This window comes from Amphibalanus amphitrite, unplaced genomic scaffold, assembly GCF_019059575.1.
Source record: "Amphibalanus amphitrite isolate SeventyFive unplaced genomic scaffold, NRLGWU_Aamphi_draft 000078F_arrow, whole genome shotgun sequence".
Classification (NCBI taxonomy): Eukaryota; Metazoa; Arthropoda; class Thecostraca; order Balanomorpha; family Balanidae; genus Amphibalanus; species Amphibalanus amphitrite.
The window spans coordinates 1,098,585-1,123,033 of record NW_024881574.1 but is presented as its reverse complement, the minus strand read 5'-3'; the positions used below and the strand labels follow the sequence as shown (position 1 = coordinate 1,123,033).

The 24,449-nt window shown below is 49.9% G+C and overlaps 1 protein-coding gene across 3 annotated transcripts in view; it reads right to left on the bottom strand.

Moving 5' to 3' along the window:
* The window catches only part of LOC122379459 (ras-responsive element-binding protein 1-like), a 123,272-nt gene that overhangs the window by 3,677 nt on the left and 95,146 nt on the right, over positions 1-24,449 (bottom strand). Inside the window, exons 1-3 of one of the 3 annotated variants that reach the window (XM_043361700.1) lie at positions 9,476-9,958; positions 5,646-5,755; positions 554-3,097 (exon numbers count right to left, since the gene is read on the bottom strand). In XM_043361700.1, the coding sequence (XP_043217635.1) occupies positions 554-3,097; positions 5,646-5,755; positions 9,476-9,548 (2,727 nt within the window). In that variant the 5' untranslated portion in view covers positions 9,549-9,958. Of the gene's footprint in view, positions 1-553; positions 3,098-5,645; positions 5,756-6,098; positions 6,265-9,475; positions 9,959-24,449 lie in introns of those variants that run through there. The other 2 variants (XM_043361701.1, XM_043361699.1) reach the window with 2 other exon arrangements.

Sequence of the window (24,449 nt, the reverse complement as noted above, 5' to 3'; positions counted from 1 at the left end):
CGATCGTCTGACACGGGCTGCTGCTCTCCGACCATCCCAGGCAGACAGCGTGGTCCAAATTATAGCTTTTTCCTAGACGTCTGCTCTGAGAGCCATGACTAAGACAGCCTAGAAAAATATAAATCTCTAGCAGGACAGATTGAAAAGATCAGAGAACGGACACTCCCTATCATCTCTAGTACCTATTTTCAGAATTGTGAATACAAAGCGTCAGACTGAGATTGCAGAGCTCAGATGGTGTAAATCGTGCATTAAGCTTCTGTGAAAATCCAGAATAATCTTTGGCTAAGTTTCATCATAAAGCTTCCCAGATTAGCAAATCACCATGATGAGAGAATGGGCTCTTCTTGAAGATAAAACACCAAAGACTCTGAGCCGTTCCAAGAAGTAATATTGTCATTTATATCGCGGTCCGCAAACGAACTGATGAATACTTTATTACGATGCGATTACGCTACGATTTCGTGGTTATTGTTTCTAAAATGAAACCAATGAACATTTATAAATGAATTTCAACATGAGCACAAAAGCCGGCTGTTTATGCGCGACTCACCTGGTCCTGGCCCTGGTCCTCCTCCGCGATCTGCGACACCCAGCGACTGTTGCTCCTCTCCAGCTGAGCCCAGCTCTGCTCATGCTCAGCCTCCAGGTGATCCCTCGCCCGCTCCAGGTCAAAGAACCGCCGGTCGCAGACGTGACACCAGAACTGGTGCGTGGAGGGCCCGGCGGCTCCCGGCACGTGCTTTTCGGCGTGGTGGCGCGACAGGTTCTCCTGCGTCGAGAACGTTGAGCTCGGGCAGAGCGTGCACTTGAAGGGCCGCTCCACGGGCCGCGGCGCGTTAGCCGAGTCGTCGCCGCTGCTGCCGCCGCTGTGTTTGCGCACCAGGTGTCGGTCACAGTTGGACTTTGTGGTGAAGTGGACCGGGCAGTGCGGGCAGCTGTACGGCTTCTCACCGCTGTGGGTCAGCTCGTGGCGCTTCAGCGAGCTGCTCCAGGGGAACACGCGGTCGCAGAAGCGACACGGGATCTTGTTCGGGGCGTTGGAGTAGGCGCTGCGCCGCTTCTCGGCACGATCCGAGTCCTCGTCGCCGACAGGGCTCGCCGAAGCGCCGCGTTCCGAACCGACCTCCGACGTGCGCTCCTCGTCCCGACGGAAGTACTGCTGACAGGTCTGCGCCTGCGCGCTGACCACCAGTCGGTCGACGCTGGCGAGGTCAGTCTCGTCGCGAGACGGCTCGTCGATCACCAGGCCGCCGTCGTCGTCGGATTCGACGCAGACGACGGTGGCCGCCGCGCCGCCAGAGGGACCGGGCTCGCTCGCCGAGGGGGGCTCGGCCGGAGACGCCATCGGGCTGACCGCGGTGGCCGAGCGGCGCACACCGCGCGCCTTCGGCTCCCACTTGTCCGGGTGGGTGTTCTTCACGTGCCGATCCATGTTGGTGCTGAGTGTGAAGCGAGCGTCGCAGTGCACGCACTGGTAGGGCCTCACGGTGCGGTAGCGGCGCTGCTTCTGCTTTTTGCGCGGATCGTCTAGCGCGCCGGGGGTGCTCGGGGCGCTGGATGTGCCGGTCAGGTTCAGCGCATTCTCATCCTCCGTGTCGCGGTCCTCCTCGGCCGCCGGTGCCGGTGGCACCTGACCCAGGGCGCCGACGCCGAACGCCGACTGAAGCGCAGCCTGCATCTGTGCCGCCGTGAGGATGCCGCCACCCGAGCTCAGCCCGGCGTTACGCGTCTGCGCCAGCATCTCTTCCATCTGCCTGTTCATCATCTGCATGCTTGGCATGAAGAACGGCATCGGGAACGGCATGCAGTACGGCATCTGCATGAGCGCAGCCGAGCGCAGCGCCTCCTCAGCGGGTGAGAGCTGCGGCAGCTCCGGCGCCGCCTGGGGTCTCTCCGACTTCCGGCTGAGGTCCAGCGGCGCTGAGTCGTCATCTTCGGCGGCCGGAGCAGGCGAGTCCACCGGCCTCTGCACGGAGTGCGGGGTGGACGAGCGCGACTGAGTCGACAGTGGACGCTCGGGCAGGCTGACCGGCAGCGGCAGCAGCGGCGGCAGCGACAGTGGTAGCGGAGGCCGCTGGGTGGGCTCTCCGGGACTGGGCACGGCGCTGCGGGCTGCGCCGCGGGCGTTCAGCACCAGCGCTGGGTCTTTGGTCGGGTGGAACTTCTTGACGTGCTGCACGGCCGGCGTGTACTCACCGAAGCTGGCGTCGCACACGGTGCAGACGGTCAGGTCAGTGCCGAGAGGCAGGATCGCCCTCTGCATCGGCGGCGGCGTAGACCTCGTCTTGGGACGGGTGTCACTGGGCAGCACGTTCATGTTGTCAGCGAGCTCCTCCCGCGTCAGCTTGTGGCGGTTCTTCATGTGCCTCTCGCAGTTGGCCTTTGTTGTGAAGGCAAAGTTGCAGCGACGGCACTCATACGGTCGCTCTCCTGTGTGGATTTTCATGTGCCTTCCCAGCGCCGCCTTGTCAGGGTAGAACAGCGTACACACATTGCAGTGGTACGGCGGCTTCTTCTCGAAGTGGTCTCTCACGTGCCCCTTCATGCCACGTAGGTTCCTGAAGATCTGATTACACAGCCGACAGGGGAACTCTCCCTTGGCTTTCATCAGACGAATTGCATCTGCCATCGGGTCCTCGTCGTCATCCAGAGTCACGTACTCTTCGGCGGTGCGCACACGAGGCGAGCTCTGCTTCACCGGCGGGCTGACCGAGGCGCGGTCGGCTCGGGTCGGCGAGGAACGGCGCGGCGGCGGCAGTGGCTGCGGAACCACCATGCCGTTCGGGTAGCGAATGCCGCGCAGGGGCTCGCTGAGAACATCATTGACCTCGCGCCTGTGACCGATGGACCCATCTGGGGACGGTGAGCCGAGCTCTCTCGCTGACATCCTGTCGTCGCCGCGCTGCTCCAGGGACTCGCGCACCCGGAGGAGGCTGGCGGTGGCGCCGACTGACGTCCAGTTGGGCACAGCCAGGGCGGGGACGGAGCCGACAGCACGACGCTTGGTCTCCGGGGACGCAGCATCACCATCAGCGCCGACCGAGGAGGGCCTCTTGGGGCGGGCTGGGGGGACGACGGCGTCACGGTCCGGGCCCTGCGGGTGGGGGAGATGGGTGTCAGCGAAAGGTCTAGACCAGAGGGAGATACGGCCGGTTGACAATTTACTGCAAAAAAGGATATATTCCTCAGAAAGTTACGAGAGTTTCACCGACTCTGAGACATTATACCCATCAAGAACAGTACATGGAATTAATTAAGCGAAGGCATGAAATAAACGCATATTAGCTCTAAATAACATACAAAAGCAGAGCATAAGCCAGCGACCATTTAGTTCGACGCATAGCAACAACGAACTCTGGTAGCAAATTAATCGGTGTGACATTTAACCCGCGCCGTGCTGGGGGGGGGCGTTTTTACGCCCCCCCTCAGGTTTTTCGCGAATATCTCAAAAACGGCGGCGCGCAGCGCCGCCGTTTTTGGTACACGTGTTCCTACATCATTTCCGCACATGTTGTGAAAATTTCAGACCTAGGCCGTTCAAGGTCAGGTCACCAGGTCACGTCAAGTGACCTTACCTCAGAAAAAGTTCAAAGGCTCGCTATAGCTACACCGACTGAACGATCACTTTGAAACTTTCAGCGATTGATATGAGTAACAGTATGTATAAAATGTATATCTCGGATTTTTGATATCTGTGACCTAAGGTCAGGTCAATTTTGCGACCTCTCCATTATAAGTCAATGGGAGAAAATTGAAATGCGCCTCTTTTGGACGAATATCGTTCAAAACGCTCTCAAACATCGGTTCATAGGTAAACATGACACACTGAATAGGAAAAATGCACCTGTGACCCCTCTGTGTGCCCCTGAGGTCATCTCAGGTCATGAACGGTCGCCAGCAGTTTTTTGGCTATAACTTTTGATAGAGACGTGCTAGAGCGGTGAAAACACGTCAGATGTGTTCAGCTCGACGATACGGATCGACTGATATGCAACATGACCCTTTTCGGTCAGGTCATGACCTTGACCTGAGGTCAAATTTTCAAAATGACCTTTCAAGGTCAACAAATAATTCATTCGACGCGTCTCGACGAGAGGAACACGATGCTGGCAAAAGTAATGTCATGGCGCTTATGAGTCAAAAGTTATTGACGAAAAAACGTTTTTCGTAAAAACGGCTATTTTTGGAGTTTTTGCCCTCTGGAGGCTAAACCGTTGACCTGAGGTCAAATCTGAGAACATTGCTCAGAAAGGTCTGTAAAAGGGCTATCGAATGCGCTTTTCCGCGGCGCTGTAGCTCTATCGGTTCCCGAGATAGCCGTTGGCAGTTTCCAAAATGTTGAAATAGTCAACATTTTACCTTTGGTGACCTCTGGTGACCTGACCTTTGACCTGACCCAAAAAATGACCGAAGTGTTTTCGTCCTTATTTTTGACGCTCTTTCGATTGCCGCTTACCGCGTGTCGCTACGTGGCCCAGGAGCCGAGTTAGACGGGGGGGGGGCGTGAAAACGCCCCCCCCCCCCAGCACTCGGCGGAAAGTTCAGGCCACCAGCACGGCGCGGGTTAAGAAAATAACAATCACCTTACTCTTGCAACTATTACAAACGACCGCTAGCGTATTTCCGTCTGGGGGTGCATTCACGGTGCCGAAAACGTGGCCCAGCCGCCGTGATAACGCCTGTGGTCCAGACAGGAACCGTGCGGGCCCCATGGCTACATCTCGTGCGTCACGTGCACGATCGCGATGACAATCTCCCTAGCGAGTGGATAGCCGGGCCGGCTAACCGGCACGGGACAATGACCAGCGTCCGGCACGAGAAACCCTGCAAAGTGACAAAGAACGGAAGCAGGGCACGCGGCAACAATGTCTCTGCAGATCGGCGCAGATAGGATACCGAGTCCAGGCCCAGAAACGACCCGAGCGGAGCGGAGACAATGCAACAATAGTCGCCCGGCGACACGCCCTCCTCCAGAGCAGGGCGGCCCGCGTCCGGCGACAACCGGTCACATCTCCGGCCAGATCGAGAGACGCTCGCCAAAGTTTCAACATCAGCGCCGAAAGAGAGCAGCGCCAGTTTGTCAGATCGTTTCACCGCCGGCGACAGGTCGCGGTTGGCGGTCAGCCGGGACAGCCGACTTCCGCCACCGCCACCGGTGACATTTCTCCTCTGTTGACCATCCCGCAGACTGCAGGCTTCTCTGCAGCCATATCTGTCACCGTTCTCACGTGTAACGCTCAGTTCCCATGAGGTCAGGCCGTCTGACGTACGCCAGATACCCGGAAGAGTGGCGCAGACCGGTCAATTACCTGGGCGGGGATCCAGCGCTGATCCCTCTCAGCCGAGCTCGGGCTGTTGTCACAGCGACGAAAACAAACCCCGAGAGCGGCGATTAGGGCCACCGAAACTCATCCGTCTCTCACGTCGCAAGCCACCGGTCTCTGCGCGACTGGATCCGCCTGTTCCTCGCGACAGGATCCACCAGTATCCGCAGCAAGGGATCCAATACTTCAGTAAACTGTTTTTTCGAATCTGCTCTATAACAACCATTCGCTACCTCCATTGGCTTTGATAAACTAATCACACCCCGAATGACAGCACAACAAAAAGCACGACGCCAAATACGGAGCCCCGTGACGCACCTGGATGTTGAGCAGAGTCCTGCGAGCGTCCTGCTGTAGGCTGGCCAGCGTGGCGGGATCCACTTGTCTCCCAGCCGCCTGCACCTGAGCCAGGATAGAGCTGGTATACTCTGCGAACAAGAGAAACCAAAGTCGGTCAGTCAGCCGTCCGGCCGCAGAGAGGAGCGATAAAAACACATCCGAGGGCGTGGGAGGCGCACGGCTACCAACAGACGCGCCTCGCACCCGGCGTCGCTTCTGTGTGAAAGTAGGGGAGAGAATGTGGCCAGCAGATACACAGCGGGTGGTGGGAGATATGGATAACGCAGCCGACGCGGAGATATGAGACGCAGCCGACGGATGGGGACGCGCCGACAGAAGTGCGTGCCTACGTGATTTCTGTCAAATGCGCTCTTTGATGGACCAAAGGGGCGGCAATACATAGCGTCTGCTTTTTCTGTAGTTAATGCTTACTTTTATATTTCGTTTTCCCAAAGCTGGCGGACGTTGAAAATAGGTGCTTACATTTTTCTTCTAAATTTACGCATACCGTTTAGCAATGACTACCCCGATCCCGTCATTTTCACCAAACGAATATGATCGGCCTCTGACCAACACTACCTATACTATTGCAAAATCGCTTTTTATCGCCAAGTGCAGCTTAAAAAAGAGTTACGTCTCGCGCAATATGATCCCGTAATCCTCTGTAGAATGTTCGATATGCATCCCTCGCCAAAGTCACGCAACGATTCATCCCAAGCATTCTTTGCTTGGTGCAGCGGAAGTGAAACCAGTTCTTTATTTTGTAACAAGTGGCTTGTCGAAGCTGTTTCAAAGGCACCAATCAAATTAAACGGTGGCCATGTGGCTTGAAAAGCCGGACGCGCGGTTATGGAAAGTTATGCCGTTTAAAGTTTATCTGATGAAAATAGCGAAACCGACTGTTTCACCCGGAAACGTGAAGTTTAATTAAGTCCTACATTCCATTGAAATATATTTTCGAAAAGGGTACTTAACTTTGTGACAAATAGTCACCTAATCCTAGTTTGCTGTGTATTTCCGGCACATACGAAAGGTCAATAAATGGATGCAAAATTCGCAGTGAAAACTTGTACTTTAAAATACGTTTAAGTGATAAAAATACGACACCGGGGTCGGGAAGCCATCCAAGAAAACGGATAAGACTGTTTGCATTATTGTATATGAACAATGATGCAGTCTAGCTTAGACTGAATTTTGTTTTAGGGTTTGTTTTCTAGGAAATATCAAGAGCAAAACCCATTCATCCATAATGATCCAAATTAAGTCAACGAACGTTTAAACCCAGAAACAGACACACACCCGCACACAAACGTCACCACCCTCATAACCGTCTCGTCACGGTGACACGACATCCCCAGAAGCGCTGCTAACCCAGCGCCGTCAGACTGGGGCGTCACGTCGTTTGGCGGGCGCGTCACAAGCCGTGACGGGTCGTCACGGGCCGGACATGGGTCAGCCGCGCATACACGTCGGGAGCGACTGAGTCATCTGACCTCTGCTGTCGCGCCGGGATGAAGGAGCCGCCACCACGGGCACCTGTTACTGTCATCGAAAGGGCGCCGACTACCGACGACCGTTGTCCACTGTCCACTGTTAACTGTCCACTGTCCTACTGTCCACTGTCTACCGTCTACCGTCCACTGTCCATCGTCCACTGGTTACTGTTTACTGTCCACTGTCTACCGTCCACTGTCCACCGTCCACTGTCCACTGATTACTGTCCACTGTCTACCGTCCACCGTTCACCGTTCGCCTCTCACTCTCCATGTACAAAGGCACATGACACGGTTGATACCAAACGTCTATATCCGCTTTAATCGAAGGGTGGTAAGGGGAAAAGAAATCTGTGAAAATTGCGTTCACCCTGCAGGGCCTGCACATTCTTTTTGAGTGATCAAATTTTAGAGCTCGTGCTGTATGTGTGTAGGAGGGGAGGCACCGAGAGGCAGTGGCTCCCTCGTTTCTGGGAAGGGCGGCCGGTCGCACGATCGGGTCAGGTTGATCACAGCGATGGGAGTGATTTGGTGGGGATGGGTGAGGGACGGGGGTGTGATTCACAGTCCGACGCCCGGCATTAGCAGGACAACGGCGATCCCGCTATGTTTAGCGTCATATCACAGACAAATCCAAAACTTCATACTTCCTAAACATCTCCAATATCCATCCTTCCACGCATACATTAGTTACTGCTGAAGCTTTAGGCGTAATTTAACGGCAAAAGCTTTTCTTACCGAATTTAACCACATTCAAGCTATCGAAGTCAACAAGATTTGCACTCTGCACTCTGCAGTGTGCAGTGTGCACACATTATAATATTCGGACACTCGAACGGGGCCTCGCCAGCCATGGGTACCGCACGCGGTGAAGTCCCCTTTCAGCTGAAGTGGGCCCAGAGGTCACATTCCGTGTCACTGTGGGGCCTCTAACATCACACGCTCAGAGATGAGCCCTTAAAAATTTGCCTTCTTCTCCATTTCATGCAAATTCGGGATCGATGATGGAATAAATCGATGATGCATGTTCTATTGTCAGTTCATATAATACAGTCATATCATAACATGGTCATAGTTTCATTTGAACGCACTTAGCCATTCCCACCGGGTCCTTAGTTTACACACCACTTGAGGGGCGCACGATATGCTCTCATGTTCATTTCAAAGTACTCCGGGACGCCTCTCATGGCACTCGCTGGCGTGTTGATCCGTTTATCTTGCAGAGCCTGGGGGAACCACCCAGCGAGAGTAGGCAAACAGATCGTGATCTCAAACCACCCACCTAGATTGTAAAATGTAAGTGTCGAATCCTCTGTCTGCACGATGTCTCTGCAATGTCAATGACCACTGCAATCGGAAGAGGCCCGATGCACAAATCTCAACAGTCCCACTAGCCCGAAAAGATTGCTTTTATACCGGGTGACGCTATGGGCTATGGCTGAAGCTCGCATCATGCTTCTGCGCCGTTTTCAGCGTTCGAGCAGACATCCTATCATCAGACATATCATGATGGCGTGTTGGGCGACGGAGACGGACGCTTTTCCGAGCGCCTCGCCTAGCTTTGTCATCACCCGGCTCGCCACAGAAATGTGGGCACTGGAGATGATTCAGAAAGGCTGCGCCGTGCCCCGCTTCGTCCGACGGGAGAGACTTCGACCCGGTCACAACCCAAGCCAGATGACCGTTGAATTATTCATAGTTACCGAATGTCATTGACATCTGCAGCATGAGAATGAGGCTGCTATCAAGCACGCGTAAACATATGCAGTTGCATGCATCTCTCCTTTGGTGTTGGTTCTGAACATTATTGCGGAAGGACAGGGCGTATTCCGTGGTCATTCGTGGTTATTGTTCGTCTCATGGAAAAGAAATGTTTCGTGAAAGGGAACATCACCAGAATGCGTTTACAACCGAAAGCAAGGAAAAGAGGACGACCCGAGGAGTCAGTCTACGAGGAGTCTACATTAAAGTTACCTTTAGGTAATGCGAAGGCTTACAATAGCTTTGATGGTGGCTGTTTCAAACTTTGAAGTACTATGCCTACATGAACGACGCTCCATATCCATTGAAATCAGACCGACTGAAACAAAATTTCGGTACGTCGAATACATACTACGATAAAATGCGCAACATAAACACAACAAATAGCCTGCATTGCTCACAAGAATTGTACGTCTTCCCACATTGTTGGCAACCGACAAATAGATAAAAAAACACGCACACAATAAACAGAGCATCCGGTCGACACCCCGATAAACCACCACACCTCCGTGTCACTAAAGTCCTCGGCCGCGGGGCGACCCGAGCTGAACCCACCTGCAATCAAATCCTCCATGGTCCTCAGTTCCGGAGCCCTACCGCCGGTAGAACTCGGCATTTCTATCGTCATACTCCGAGCGGCTTCAGCGCTAACCACTCAGTCTACACGCGTGTCATGCAGTCTGTCCGTCGCACCCCCGCACTACCCGACAAGCCGTCAGCGACTGAGTGAAGCGTGGTCGCCCGCCGCCTCGGCCGGCCGGCCCACACGGGCGCTGTGACGTCACACGCGCTGCCCCACCTGGCGGCGATACTGCACCGCAGGGCTCGGGCGGAGGGTGGAGCGTGCGCCTCCGGGCCGCGGGGTACGCCGGGTCACAGAATCGCTTCCTTCTCCACCGCCTCCGGGCGCCGCTGCGACAACAAAGTGGCCGGAAGCGTGTCTGCAGTGATCACCGCTGCTGGCCGGACTAGCTCCGTCGATTACTCGCCTCTAATTGTCCCCGAGGGCGCGGAAGGAGACGATAGTCGCGCGGCGACGGTCTGCGCGACAAGGGGCAGCGCGCGAGCGTCGCCCTCGCGTCGCCCAGGCGGCCGGTTGCAAAAAGATCATTAGGGTGGCGTTTTCACGGGTGGTGCCGCGCTCAGCCGCGTCAATGGCCGTGACTTCCTCTCGCCGAGATTCGGGAAAACACGCGCGTGAACAGCAAGGTCACGGCGTGATGTCACGCTCGTGACAGCCGTCTTCGGAGAGGGAGGGGGAGCTCGTGCTGTGATGGCCGCCTCGCCGGCACCATCCTCACTCGTGCCTGATTGGCGGGCGGTGAGCGCCGCAGGCCATTGGAGAGGAAGTGCCCACTGCCCAACCCACTGCACCACACCCAGCCAGACCTACCTTTGCGGAGAATTAGAGAAAAACATTTTTTTATTTTGCCCTGCTGCTTCTTCCTTTTACCACACTGCTCACATTTCATTATGCTTCTTATACCTAATGCCCATATATGCGTGTGGAAAACACTAGTCAAAGTTAGTGCATGCTGGTGATTGTTTCATATGAAAAGTAAAAATATGCCAGAAATCCTTCAGTATTGTCAAAAAGGCTACCGTTGCACATTAAAAATATGGCATGGAATATAGTGCAATAAAACTTCGAAATGACTTCTTAATAAATACATAAACAAATTAACAAATTAAATAAATGAGATGAAGGTAACTACAGCATTTCTTGCACCATCTCAGCCACTCTATTCGCAAATCGCAGATGAATCCCCCTGATGATCTCATGCCCAGCATCCTCTCTTGCCGGGCTACGTGGCCGGATGTATGACCAGCTCAATCGGGGGGGCAAACATCCCGCGAGGATTGCACCGTCCGGACGCCGATCGAGAGCAGCGCTATGACGTTATTTGTGGACCGAGATTTGTCACAGAGGCCAGCCTTCTATCGACACAGGCAGTGTAAAAATGCGTCTACGAGTGTTTTCACATGTTAACATATGCATGTCAAGAAAACTCTGAAGGTCCTGAAGAGCTGTTGCTATGGGAGTGGGATTTCACAAAAAAGGTCATATGCAGTGTCCTCAAATCCTACGATATTCAGTATGATGATGCCAGTTGATGCGACCATCCACAGCAGGAAGCGCTTGTTTATCACCTGTCTATCGACCTCACCTAGTGAACGGATAATCCCTTCCAGACCGCTGGGCCTCTGAGCTGCCTCACCGGAACCAGGCCACACCGAGTGTGAACTGAGTGAGTGAGTGTGCGCGAGTGATAGGGAGTAGTCCGAGTCACGTCAGGAACTGGGAGTCAGGCGGACATCCGAGCTCCCGGACACATACACACTTGACTGACTCATATACGAGGGGCGTGGGGAAAGAAGAGCAACTGGAGCATGTAAGATAGATGAGGGCTGAAGGGGGTTCTGCTTACTTTCGGTTCCATAGTGTTGACGCCACGGTACTCAACACCTTGCATGAAATGCGTCAGAGAATGTAAGAAAAATGTACTGTTTGTTCTTTATGATTGCCTAGCAAAAAGTGAATGGAAGGAACTACATAATTAGGAGCGGCACGGTAGGCTTCTTTTTTTTTGGGGGGGGGGGGAGTGTCTGCCCGAAGAGTACCGACCAACATATTTATGAAAAATGCTTAGCCGTTCCAGGCATGTTTATGTTCACCTTTCTTCTATTGTGCATTTTTTTTTTTTGTAATATTTTCGGTATTCCGTAATCTAAAAGCAATTTTCCAATTTCATGTATTACCGTCATTTCGTTTCAGCGACTGCTCATAGGAATGTCTGTGACCGTGGGTATACCTGAGGGGACGCCGCTTTGGGGAGAAGGGGCCACCCCTTGCACTACGACCCCCCACGGCCTAGGTGGGAAAATGTTGCTAACAATGCACAGCTGCGACAGCGAAATTTTAATGCGAAATTGATGACCGGAAATGACCAAAGGCCGCTCAGTAACTGCTGTGTATATTCAGTTACGTGTTACATGTGACCCCTATGTTAATTGCAGGGACAGGTGCTTCGACAAATATAAACGTGCTACAGGGAGTCTGCGAACGCAGGAAAAAAAAATATCTCTGGTCAGATAATTCTCTTCCGTTGTTTGCAATTACCGCACAAGGCAGTTGCAGAAATTATATTATATTGACGTGATCGTTAAGTTATTAACTGTAAATTCTGTAATTATTCAGGTTCAAACCCCCCAACCATTCCTCTAATGAGCACCACACTTACCACAACACTTATCATATATTTCAACTTCATAGATCGCAATTCATAAACACACTGCATTCAAATTCACATGCGCGGCTCAACACGCCGTTGCCACGTCTCCAAAGCTTGCTCAGTCACCAGCTGTTCCCCCGGGGTGGTGGACGAATACACCTGGATTACCCTAATTCGCCGGATGTCCGGGAGTTTGCACCTCTGACCACCCATTGCTGAGCCGTCAGCAGTCGACAGTTGGCGCCCAGCGCCGGCCAGACGGGGCGAAGAAGTGTCATTTCCGGTGTAAATGCTCCACACTTAGTGGACCATTTAATTGAATTCAATTTTATGCAGGGCTATCTAGCTATTTGTAATGTAGAGAAACGAGACGGAATTACCAACACTGGGCAGGATGATAAAGAGCAGCAAATGACGCCAATCCATAACGTTTATTACATATGCAATGTTGAAGCAGGCAGGCGAGGAGGAAACTGGACATTTAGCTAGTAGACAGAGGAATACCTACTATTTGTTAGCCAGTAAGAAATAAGTATGTACAGCTGCCTTAGCCCTTATGCCATCATACCCTCATATACGAAGCACTTTAGACACCTACTGCCTGTTGAGTATTTTCTGTAGATTTCCTTCTTTGTTTGAGAGAGGGGAATGCAAATAAGGAGAACTTAAGAGAGGAGGGGTGATAGAGAGAGAGAGAGAGAGAGAGAGAGAGAGAGAGAGAGAGAGAGAGAGAGAGAGAGAGAGAGAGAGAGAGAGAGAGAGAGAGAGAGAGAGAGAGAGAGAGAGAGAGAGAGAGAGAGAGAGAGAGAGAGAGAGAGAGAGAGAGAGAGAGAGAGAGAGAGAGAGAGAGAGAGAGAGAGAGAGAGAGAGAGAGAGAGAGAGAGAGAGAGAGAGAGAGAGAGAGAGAGAGAGAGAGAGAGAGAGAGAGAGAGAGAGAGAGAGAGAGAGAGAGAGAGAGAGAGAGAGAGAGAGAGAGAGAGAGAGAGAGAGAGACTTAGAGTAAGAGAGAGAGAGAGAGAGTAAGAGAGGGAGATGCTTCTAATAAGCGTCGGTGCCTCTGTGGAATGTTCTCATCATCCTCGGGAGTCGGGATAGGTACCTCTGACAGCCTCCGCCATAATCGCCTATACGGCCGCTGCTGTTTGATTTGTAACCTTCCAGGTAAACCCTGTCAAAAACTCTGACTAAGCTGATTATGGATGTCCGAATTAGCATAATGGGCGTGTCTGATATGCACCATTCCCCCGCCGGGAGAGGGGACGGAAGGGTCCCGGGACCCGCCGGGAGCCCGGACCCTGGGTGGCAGTGCGCCGACGTGCGACCACGCGCGGGCTCCGCGCGCGCGTCGTGCGCCCGAGAGGACATGGCGGCGTGGCCCTCCTGCGGTGTGCCACCCCACACCGGCGCCATTTGGGAGGTCCCAGAGAGGTAAGTCGGCAAATTCAATTGTCGTGCTGTCATCTCCCATTGTTGAATGATGGAGTGGAGGGTTAGCGGATAGGGAGCAGCGCTAAATGAGACGAAGGATTAGCACCGGCTAATCAGAGTCGGTGGGGCAGCATGGCGACGCGTGATGAGACAGAGATGAGACGAGACAAAACAGAGACAGGACTGAGACATGCGACGGTGACGGGACCGAGACGAGACCGAGACAAGACCTCAGATCCACTTGAACCTGCACTGTAAAAAATATTGACGAGCTATGTGTCAAAACAAGGGTCTCGAAACAGTCACCAGGTTGTCAATGCTTCCGGTACCTACCACTTGACTAGTTACCGCTTAGTTAGCTTACAGGCTGAGAACTATCCAGATCGTTATGATCCGATATTGTAATGATACCCTAGGTGTACCTTTGTTTTGAAGTGCTGAATTAACTATCAAGGTTGTTTGACGTTTGTTTTCGCCTCATTCCGAAACGAGGAAGACCCTCATCAAATTATTAGGTGAAAGCCAGCCTCAGGATGATCAAAATACTAGGGGTAGTTTTGTCATAGTAATCTGTGAAGGGTGCGGAACAAGCCGTAGCAATGCACTCGTCACTAAACCAGCCTGAGATCATTCGCCAGGTAGCTGCTGCGTTTCCCTACTTGCTGAATCATGTTTGCAACTTTCCATTTCCAGACACTTTTTTACGGCAAATAAATTGTTGGGTTATTTGGAAGGTGAATGACAATTCTATTTCTATAAGTCAATACATTTGTATTTCCGATTGCCCTAAAACTTTTTTTTTAATCGTTTGCGGTAGGTTTTTATTGTTCTCAATAAAGTTGCGCACCTGTGAATCCTTCACTTAATGCGTTCCCGGCTTCCCGGCGCCAGTTGCGCTGTGCGTGCCGTGCCGCGTTCGGTCGGGTGTGCGCGCGTCTGTGAAGTGCGAGTGTTTATCACTGGGCAAACCTGTATCGTTTCCATTTGTGCAGTGTCTAGTTATGAAGAATTGCTTGCCGATATATGACCTGCAGTGATCGACGTTCTGATTCAATAACTTGCCATAAGCCATTATTCTCAACCAAATCGCGCAGAGACGTTTGCAAAGTTGTCGAGGGGGGGGGGGACAAGAGCGATTTTAAATGAATTGCTCTCCATGCAGTGCAATATAAGGACTTAGGTTTAATTTTTCGAAAGTTGTGGAGCCGCCCCCGGTGTCCGGCCTGGCCAACTCTCTCAAGAACCGACAGCTAACGGAAGACTGAAGTTTCACTACGACGATTTCCGCCAAAGTTATGAAGAAAAGGCAAGTGCAAGAAGTACAAAACTTCTGTTGGTAATCAAAACTTAGGTTTGGCAAATTCCAAACCCTAAGTCACTACAACTGTGGATATAAATAAGCTGGTTATTGACGGCCAAGCTCTGGCCAATCTGAGGTTCAGACCTATCATCAAGTTCATGAGGCAGCTGCGGTTGGGCGGCTCACGGGCTCCACTGCATAGGCTCAGACAGGTACTCTACAAAATGTCTTCTGTGTTCTTAGGTTCAGATCTATCGATAGGTATGTGCATGCTTCTGATTCGATTGATAACTGTAAACGGGCGCTGGAAGTGAAAGGTTCGCTTGATATACGAAAGGTGCATTGCAAGAAAGCACATTATTTCAGAAATACACTTTCCTTTTATCTTGAGCGTTTTTGGAATGAGCCGGATGAATTCGTCATCAAACTGGTGGTGAGGGATTTCGTTTGAAGACCACCGATATTTAATAATATGATGGTCTTCAAACGAATTCGCTGGCAAATTCGATGACTGGATTGGGCGGCGTAGGATCTGCTGGTCATCTGACTATGGGTTGATTAGGGCCTAGTTGGGCCCTAGTTTTGACCTAGTTTGAGCTTCATTCGTTAAGTAGGAACAAGACGATGCTTCTTTTGAACATCGTCACCAAACAAGCCGCCCTCGTTTTGACATTGTTTTTCGTTATTATTGTTACTAGGTACTTTGTTATCATACACAGCATTAACAAGGACCTGCTTCCAAAACAAGGCAGAAACGCTCCAGCTATTTTTGGGACGTGGTAAAAACTAACCGACACCTGGTAACTGTCATCTGACGAACACAAAACAAGCCAGGGGCTCGCAGCGTGTGTCAAAAGTAGGATGCAAAACTAGTCTGTACCCCCGACATTTAGCGTTGAGAATCATTTGACGAGGGGCTAGTCAATATTTTTTACAGTGTGAGGAGAAAACTAGAGGAGAATGAGAGACCAGACATGAGACCCAGACGGGTCAGACAACGCAATAACGTGAGTTCAGCTGTATTTCACCAAAGAAAGGGAAAGCATCATGTTCGTCTTTTTCATTTGTCGTGATTTGCGCATGGCGTGACCTGCGCATTAATTTGTCGCGATTTGCGTGATTTGTTACTTATCACTGCACTTCAGCAATTTATAAGAGATACTACGTGCAAAAGGAAGGGCAGCAGGCGAAAAGAACATGCATTTACTAGGAAAATAGCAGTTATTATGCAACGAGCAAGCAGGCTATGAAACCGCCATCGACATGGCTGATGCAATTTAGGTCAGGACTTTGTATTACAGCCGATTAGTTTGCCATGGTTGACGGAATGTTTTTTTTTTTTTAGAACAGATAAATGTACGATGAAAGAATCCACGTCAGTTACAGACAACGATTACATAAATAGGCGCGTTACACACCATGAAACAACTTTGCAAGCTCATAGCATTCCTTTCCAACTACACACGATGACAAGTATTTTCAAAAAAGACACTCAGGTAAAACGAACGCCTCTTCATCGCTGCACATTTTACTGTATTGTGAAAGCACCGAGGACATCTGCGATGGCTTCTGAGGAAAGAAGATGAGGAGGGATCACGCTCGGCTCTCGACTCATGCAATCATCACCGCAGACGGCCGTCAGTAGTCATTTGACGTGACTGGAGCACACCGCTATGCTGATTGCAGATTAGAGATGCCCTTTTTGAACCCGCGAACCCGCTTTCTGCGGGTTTTCAAAACCCGCAGGGTTTTTGGCGGGTTTGAGAAGCAAAACTTGTCGTGTGGCGGGTATTTGGCGGTCAGACTTAAGAACCTATAATTTTTTTTTTTTTTTTAGATGCAAAACACAATGCCAAGTGCATTTGCTCAGGTTAACAATACAACATTCATCAAAACAACTTTTAAAACAGAACCAAATATAAAAATATATCAAGGAAGCACATTTCAAATGCAAAACTGAAAACAACCAGCAATAGCATCCACAGTCTGGCAATGACCAAACCAGGGTACAAGCAATAAACTACTAAGCATAAATAAATGCTGATGAAAGCATTCCATAAAACATAAAAGACCCTGAAAGCAAACTTATAGGAAGCTGAACTGAAGTCTATGTGCACTGTGCAGTGTGCACTAGATATACATTATGGAAGAACCCAGACTTAAATGAGATGTTGAAAATCAGAGCAAATGCCACATGTTACTTTATTTGCGTCTGGTCGGCATAAAAAAGAGCTATCAGCTAAACAAAATTTGATGCAAATTCATTGATTACCTATCCTACTCTATGTTCTGTTCCACCCTATATTACGAAAATAACACACCAATCACCCTTACAAAAAATCAAAATATAGACTGGCCGGCCCAAACATAACGCAATACAATACTGGCGCACTTCCGACATTCTGACAAGGATGGGCATTTGACTGCGTCAATTTTGGTCTCTGAGGTGAAGGAAAGCTGTCATTGATGACGCAATAATTTTCAATCAGTTTTTCTGTCTTGGTTTTTGAATGCCTCAAAATAGCAGTTATACATGTTACAAAACCACGTAGCTGGTCGCATTTATTTCTTTTGTCTTTTTACGTCCTTATCATTTGTATGCCGACAGATGACCAGCCGGAGAGCATTACCAAGACCATCTATAAAATCATTACATTTAATTTAGTATTTACTGTCTCTTTATTTCTAAACCGGTGATTAACCTCTAAATTGTAAAACTTTAGCTGTTGTGTAAAATAATTTAATCAGAATGGCACATGAATATGCATTATACAACAGTGTTTTCGCAACAAGTTCGACTAACTACGGCCGCAATAATTTAGTCGCTGTAACATTCCTTCATCAGCTGTTGGTGACGCTTCTGACGCATGTTTCCAGAAATGCGTGGTTCATTGGTGGTTAGTTGCAAGGCCATATATGTTATTATAGTTGGTTTTTGCTGGGATTTTGCATGATTTGTTTTATGTGTAGATCGACTGGATACTCATTATTCACTGTGTCACTATTTATTTTTAACTGGAAATCGCATATCTTTTTATATCAACATTCATTTTGATAACAATATCATTCCAGAGGCCTAACATTGAGAGGGAGCCAGAGTGAAATTTTGATCCTCAGCCAATGCTGAAGGGTAAGGTGAGAGAAAGATTTTACTGAACTCTTCAGAAAGGAATTTCAAATGTATTGATGCATTATTCATTTTCCACTATCCAGTGTGCACTTCCTGAGGACTTAGCATAGCAATTTCAAGTCCTTACTATTTGTTTGGCTGTCTTTTTCTGCACAGCAATGAAGCAAGTAAGGTTTATATAGCTCTAGCATTGACTCAGCTGTATTTTTTTCTTGCAAAAGTATGTTTTTAAGATTGCGGGTTTTTTGCGGGTTCGGCTCAGACAAAATCAGCTTGCGGGTAGTTGTGGTTGGGCAAGGGGTAGCTGCGGGGCGGGGCGGGTAATGAAATTGCAAATTTGGGGCATCTCTATTGCAGATGTCCTGGCCATTTCAAAGTAAGGAAAACCCAGCCGGTGCAGTTTGGAGTTCGGGGAAGGGATGCCGACCGGAGCGCGGGACAATAATAGGTGGCTGTGCTATCGGTCCCATCTGTCCCGGAGACGAGCCGCTGCTGGCCTTGTTCGCCACAATCGCGGCCGTCTTTTATTTCCCGACATGTAGCCAGCACGCACCAGAAAGTGTGCTCGACATCAGTGAACAGGTATTCCCTGCTCCGAGCTAACTTGTCACGTCGCTGCTTGACGCAACAGCTCGACACGCGAGCCCCCATCGTCCTGGCGAGCGTCTAGATGCCATGCGAGGAAATGAAGGCTCAGGATTTCTTATTGTGGTTTTACTCATTACATATATCGTCTTATATAAGATGGAGTTGAAATAATTACGTGTGCACTTATCCTTGAAAACGATATGTGAAGACTTTCCAACAGCGGCGAGCAGAAAGCAATCATCCGAACTACATAATAGCGTTCATGCATCTTATCAGGGTCCGCTGGTCAATTGTCACGTTGGCATTTAGGAAACTCAGGCAATAACTTTTTAGTATATCTAAATCTGTTTTTGCTTCGAGTGCCAGCCTTTGCTCAGAACGACTCAACAAAATCTTACAAACCGGCTTCACTGGACGGGGAAACAGTGACTAATTAATTGATCGAGGGTAGTAGGTCAGTGGAACACGTGTCTCGACAACTATAAACGCCGAAAGACGTTCTAAACGGTTCACCAGTAGTCCACACCCCACCTCACGCCTGGTTGTGACCTCGTCATATCGTCATATCGTCATCGCTATGATCCTGAAGACATTCTAGTTTCCACAGCTATCAAAATACTTACAGGCTGGTAAATATAACTATCAAAATTTGGACAAATAAATTTTATCTTTGCTATTTTCTACAAATATTGTCTGAATATTCGGTAGTTCATTTTGCCTCATCATGATAAACGACGCTGTCTTCCCGGCTCAAAATGCGAACAATCCATTTGACACAGTCAGGAAAAAAACAAACAACCAACAAACCCAAGTCCTCGTTCCAAGCCCCGGCAGCCACCGTATCAGATAGCGGCACGGAAGAGGTCATCCGCTCCCCGCGCAGTTGCACACCAAGACCGGCGGGCACTGGGTCACTTCCTCTGGGGCCCCTCGGGTGTCCTACCCTCCCCCCCCCGCGCCTGATCGCGACCTATCGTCAGCGCCGGGCTCCTTGGCCTGTTTGCGAGATACGTACACACCCGGTGCGGCCCGTGCCGCGGCAACGGACCACATCCGTCCTCAGCTTCCGGTACCGCGCGCGACAGAGGTGACTTCCGGCGGGCTCCGGGCGGCGCGCAGCAGTTCCGGAGCGGCGCGTGAGGTAATCCTGAGCAGCCCCGATTAGATGTAAGGGTGGTGTGGCGGTAGTGTGGGATTTACTCTGTACTACTATGTGTAATAGTAGTACAGAATAGTAATATGTCCTAGTAAACATACACATTGTGTAACATACACATTGTGTATGTTTACTAGGACAACTACCGAATCTGACCTCCACGCGCCGGTCAGTGACGCCGTTCACGGGCCGAGTTATCTCCGTGATCGGGAGTGCTCACGATGGCCCGCTCTGAGCGGTCAGCGCCCCGGCGCTCGTGACTGCCGCACTGCTCCGGTCATCTCGAGATGGTCTCCGATCGGCATCGGACCGCCTCCCGTCCGGCCGGTTCGTGCACCGATAAACTCACGGCTTTTCCCGATCCGGAAAGCCCGCAACTGCCTCCCTGTGTCATGACCAGTAGCCGTTTTTCACTTGTTGGTGTTTTTAATTAAAGGCGTGTGATGTGGGTCGCTTCCGTGGGACTTACAGTTTGTCGAATCTGGTCATCAGCTCATCTTATGAAATATTACCATCGATGAAGAAATGACTAATTCATTGTCCGAGAGGCATTGTCACGTCTAATTCTCTTTTTCCATCGCCGGGTCACAGGTCAGAGTCTGTAAACCACACTCTCCCGGTCGGACAAACGCTGATGGATGGCCTGATGACGCTAATAGCCGGCTCTGGGCAGCCTCCGTCCATCTATCCCTGTCTCTCTCGCTGTCTCCTCCGCGTCTCCTTCCGCCTCCGTCCACCAACACCCGGATTCGGCTTCTTCTCAGGCCCGGCCGACCCGTCTCATTAACCCGGAGGTGCCGGGTCAAAGCAGGCGGCAGGACGGTGACCTTTCTCGCGACCTGGCGGAGGTCCAGCCGGCCGGTCAACTGACAAATGGACCTCGAGGGTCCCACCACTGAAACGGGAGCAGTCGCTGGCTTGCAGGGACTCCTCAGGACCCTGTGCAATGTGAATGAATTGTGAATGAATGCGTCCTGCTAAGCACAATCATGGCTTAACCCTATTAGTGGCAGGCTCCTGGCTACCCCTATTAGTGGCAGGGGGGGGGGGGCTGTTTACGACCCCCCCTTGATATCTCGAGATCTAACGGGCCGATTTTCAAAATTCAAACGGCATTCGATTTCGCTCAACGTTATCTACATTCCTAAAAAATAAAAAATTAAAAATGTCAATAGGGGGGGGGGGTAGAGGGGGGTAAAAACGGGCAAATTGCAGATACATTTTAGACTGTTTATCACGGCCAGGTTTCTGAACCAATCTTAACGCAACTTTTGCCGATCGATAGAGAATGAACCAGGAATTCACATGGATCCTAAAAATATGCATTTTCAAAAATCATAGGCGGATACAGATCATTGAGATTGGGGGTACACAAAAAGTATAGTAAATAAGGTTTTTGTTGGTACTGTTTCTAAAAAGGGTGGTAATGGTCTTGTTATGTTACAATTTTCTTATGAGAGAACGACTACAATTGTATTGGTCATGCATAGGCGGTGTCAGGGCACCTATGTTGGGAGGTAAAACATAACCCCCCTTTTTGGACGCCTGGATCCGCCTATTATAGCAAAAACGTGTCAAAAGAGGATGCACAATAACTGTATATGTTATCACATGATACCTTTCATTCACTGTTCGTAAAACTGGTGCAGCATCGTGATCTTCGCCCAAATGACTCGCTTCACGAATAGGACCCCCCAATTCCCAGTGCTCTGGAGCCGCCCCTGGTAAAGTTATGAACTTGAAATTTTCAGGGAATGTGCCCAATTTAGTTTTAGGAAAAGTCAGAAAATTTCACCATCGTAGCTTCAGCGGTTTCGGAGATATTCCCGAAAAACCTAAGGGGTGGATAAAAACAACCCCCTGCCACTAATAGGGTTAAACGGCTGGGCTAAGCCGCGTCTCTATTTCTAGATAATGCTCACACAACCGGCTGGTTATTGCATACCTAGCTGATTCTTACATCCATGTTCTGTTGAGATCACGCGTATACAACATACCTACTTCTCTTTCACTTTTTATTCTACCTCAAACCAATCCGAGTCCGCCGGTATCACTCATCTTCCACCGCGTCCCACACCGCACCTCACCTCGGGGTGCGTTCTCACGCCTGTCCTCTGCCCAATTTGGGCACTCACGGCCGGCGGCGTTCATCTCAATCCCTCTCACCCATCTTCAATCACCGCGGGCCCCGCGGCCGACGAGACCGGAAGTCACCGCAGACGCTCAGGCTCAGCGCGGGCGCCGGGAGGGCGCCGGACGCGAGCGCCAGGTTCTCACAGTAGCCAGCCCGTTATTAGCAGAGTGACCCGGCGTTGGCAGGCGACCCCGGCCCGGGGATGGCACAGGAACCTGGGAGCGACCTGCCCGCGGATGGCATCGGAGTCTGGTGGCGACGGAGGCGGCCGGAGGCGGAGGATGAGACGCGGGCTGCAGGGTGCTAAATGGAGCGAAGGGTTGGCAGTGCCGAAACATGCGGGCGTGCATAGTATTTATGCAATGGAGGTATTTATCATCGTGATTAGTCGTGCAGTGTATGGAATGGGAGCAGTGCTTCATAAAATAAATGAGAAAATGAATAGTAACAGTTTATGGCACATTAATTTATGTAATTGTGATCTGTTTGTAATTAATTTACATGTAATGGTGGAATTTCATAAGTAACCATCTTTCACATTTGAGAACGCAGTATAGACCCTAAAACTTACGTTCGACAGGCATAGGTTCCAGCATTAGCAGGCGCAGACAAACGACAAGCAAAATAGTCCTGTGCTCAGGGCACAAACATTCCAGACACATTCACAGCTTCCGTCAAATCTTGTGAGCTAGGTTCAGATTTAGCGACATGGCATGAGCTCATGACTCTGCAGTGCTAAGACTGTTTTCTGTGCGCGTGACTGACAGAAACACTGGCAAAGGTACAGTTTGTTGGATATCAACAGATCTTTCCTCTCCGCGGCGCTTCGTGCTAGCCGCTCTCATAGTTTCATTTTTCGGGCCGTCGTTCCAGCAACCTGCAAAGTTCTCGCTCTCTTTCGGCGTGTCTCGGATATGTTTAACATATTTGTTGAGTTAATCAGCGCCAACTCGTGCTAGAACTCTAAACCGCAGCTTTTTTATCACTTCTCGCTCTGCTGCTGTGAAGATAAAGAGTAATTTTCCTGCTCTCTGAATTACCCTGGCTGCCGCTAAGTTTCCCTTCTGACATTTGTAATCCCATTATCGAACGGATCGGCACACTTCGTTCACGTCCTTGCAACAGGTCAAGGCACGAGATCGCTGGCAGAGATACGCCCCAGCGCTCGGTCGCGTCTGTCAGCTAGATGAGCGAGATTGGATTGCGGAGGAGGGATTTATCAGAGCGTCACCTAAGCGCTGATAAGTTATGATGAGTTATTCTGGATTAGCACACCCCAATTCGCGAAGCTTTGTTCATAACACCAAAGACTTAATGCGGTTTAGAGAAAATAGCTTTGCAAATCCGGCAATTATAAAATAGGCAATTAAATTTTAGTTAATATAAGAGTTATATCAACTTTTCCAACTAACAAATGTCAGTTACATTATTTTCAACTTTTTTTCCTAGAACGATATTACGCAAAACACGTAAACCTGCAAAAAAAAACGCACACAGAAAACGTATAGTGTAGCCAGGCCTTAACCCTATTAGTGGCAGGCTCCTGGTTACCCCTATTAGTGGCAGGGGGGGGGGGGCTGTTTACGACCCCCCCTTGATATCTCGAGATCTAGCGGGCCGATTTTCAAAATTCAAACGGCATTCGATTTCGCTCAACGTGGTCTACATTTCTAAAAAATAAAAATTAAAAAATGTCAATAGGGGGGTAGAGGGGGGCAAAAATGGGCAAATTGCAGATACATTTTAGACTGTTTATCACGGCCAGGTTTCTGAACCAATCTTAGCGCAACTTTTGCCGATCGATAGAGGATGAACCAGGAATTCACATGGATCCTAAAAATATGCATTTTCAAAAATCATAGGCGGATACAGATCATTGAGATTGGGGGTACACAAAAAGTATAGTAAATAAGGTTTTTGTTGGTACTGTTTCTAAAAAGGGTGGTAATGGTCTTGTTGTGTTACAATTTTCTTATGAGAGAACGACTACAATTGTATTGGTCATGCATAGGCGGTGTCAGGGCACCTATGTTGGGAGGTAAAACATAACCCCCCTTTTTGGACGCCTGGATCCGCCTATTATAGCAAAAACGTGTCAAAACGATAGGCGTTATCACAAGTGTATTCGCGGCCATTGGGGCGACGTAAGAAAAGAAGAAAACAACTGGCCCCAAGAACTTTAAATTATCAGTTAGCATGCACGTTTTCCTTGATATGTAAAGAATTTACCATTAATTGTTAGAGAAAATTGCATTTAAAATCTTCCATTTATGCTTTTTTCATCGTTTGCACAGTATGTTCTTTTACTAAGCTAGAAACACCAATTAGAAATAGTTCCCGGATCATCAAGAACAATAGGGAAGGCTTGAAGTGAATACAATAATCTAAACGGTTTTGTAATCCATGTGAAGACACTTCTAAAATTGCCTGTAGAAAAATTAAAGGCAAAAGTTCAACTTTTTCACAAGACGGATGGCTATAAACCTATTCAACGTGTGACAACTCAGCCGGTATATCGTCGCCTACAGCCCAGCTTTCCCTAGTGACCGATAGAGGCGCT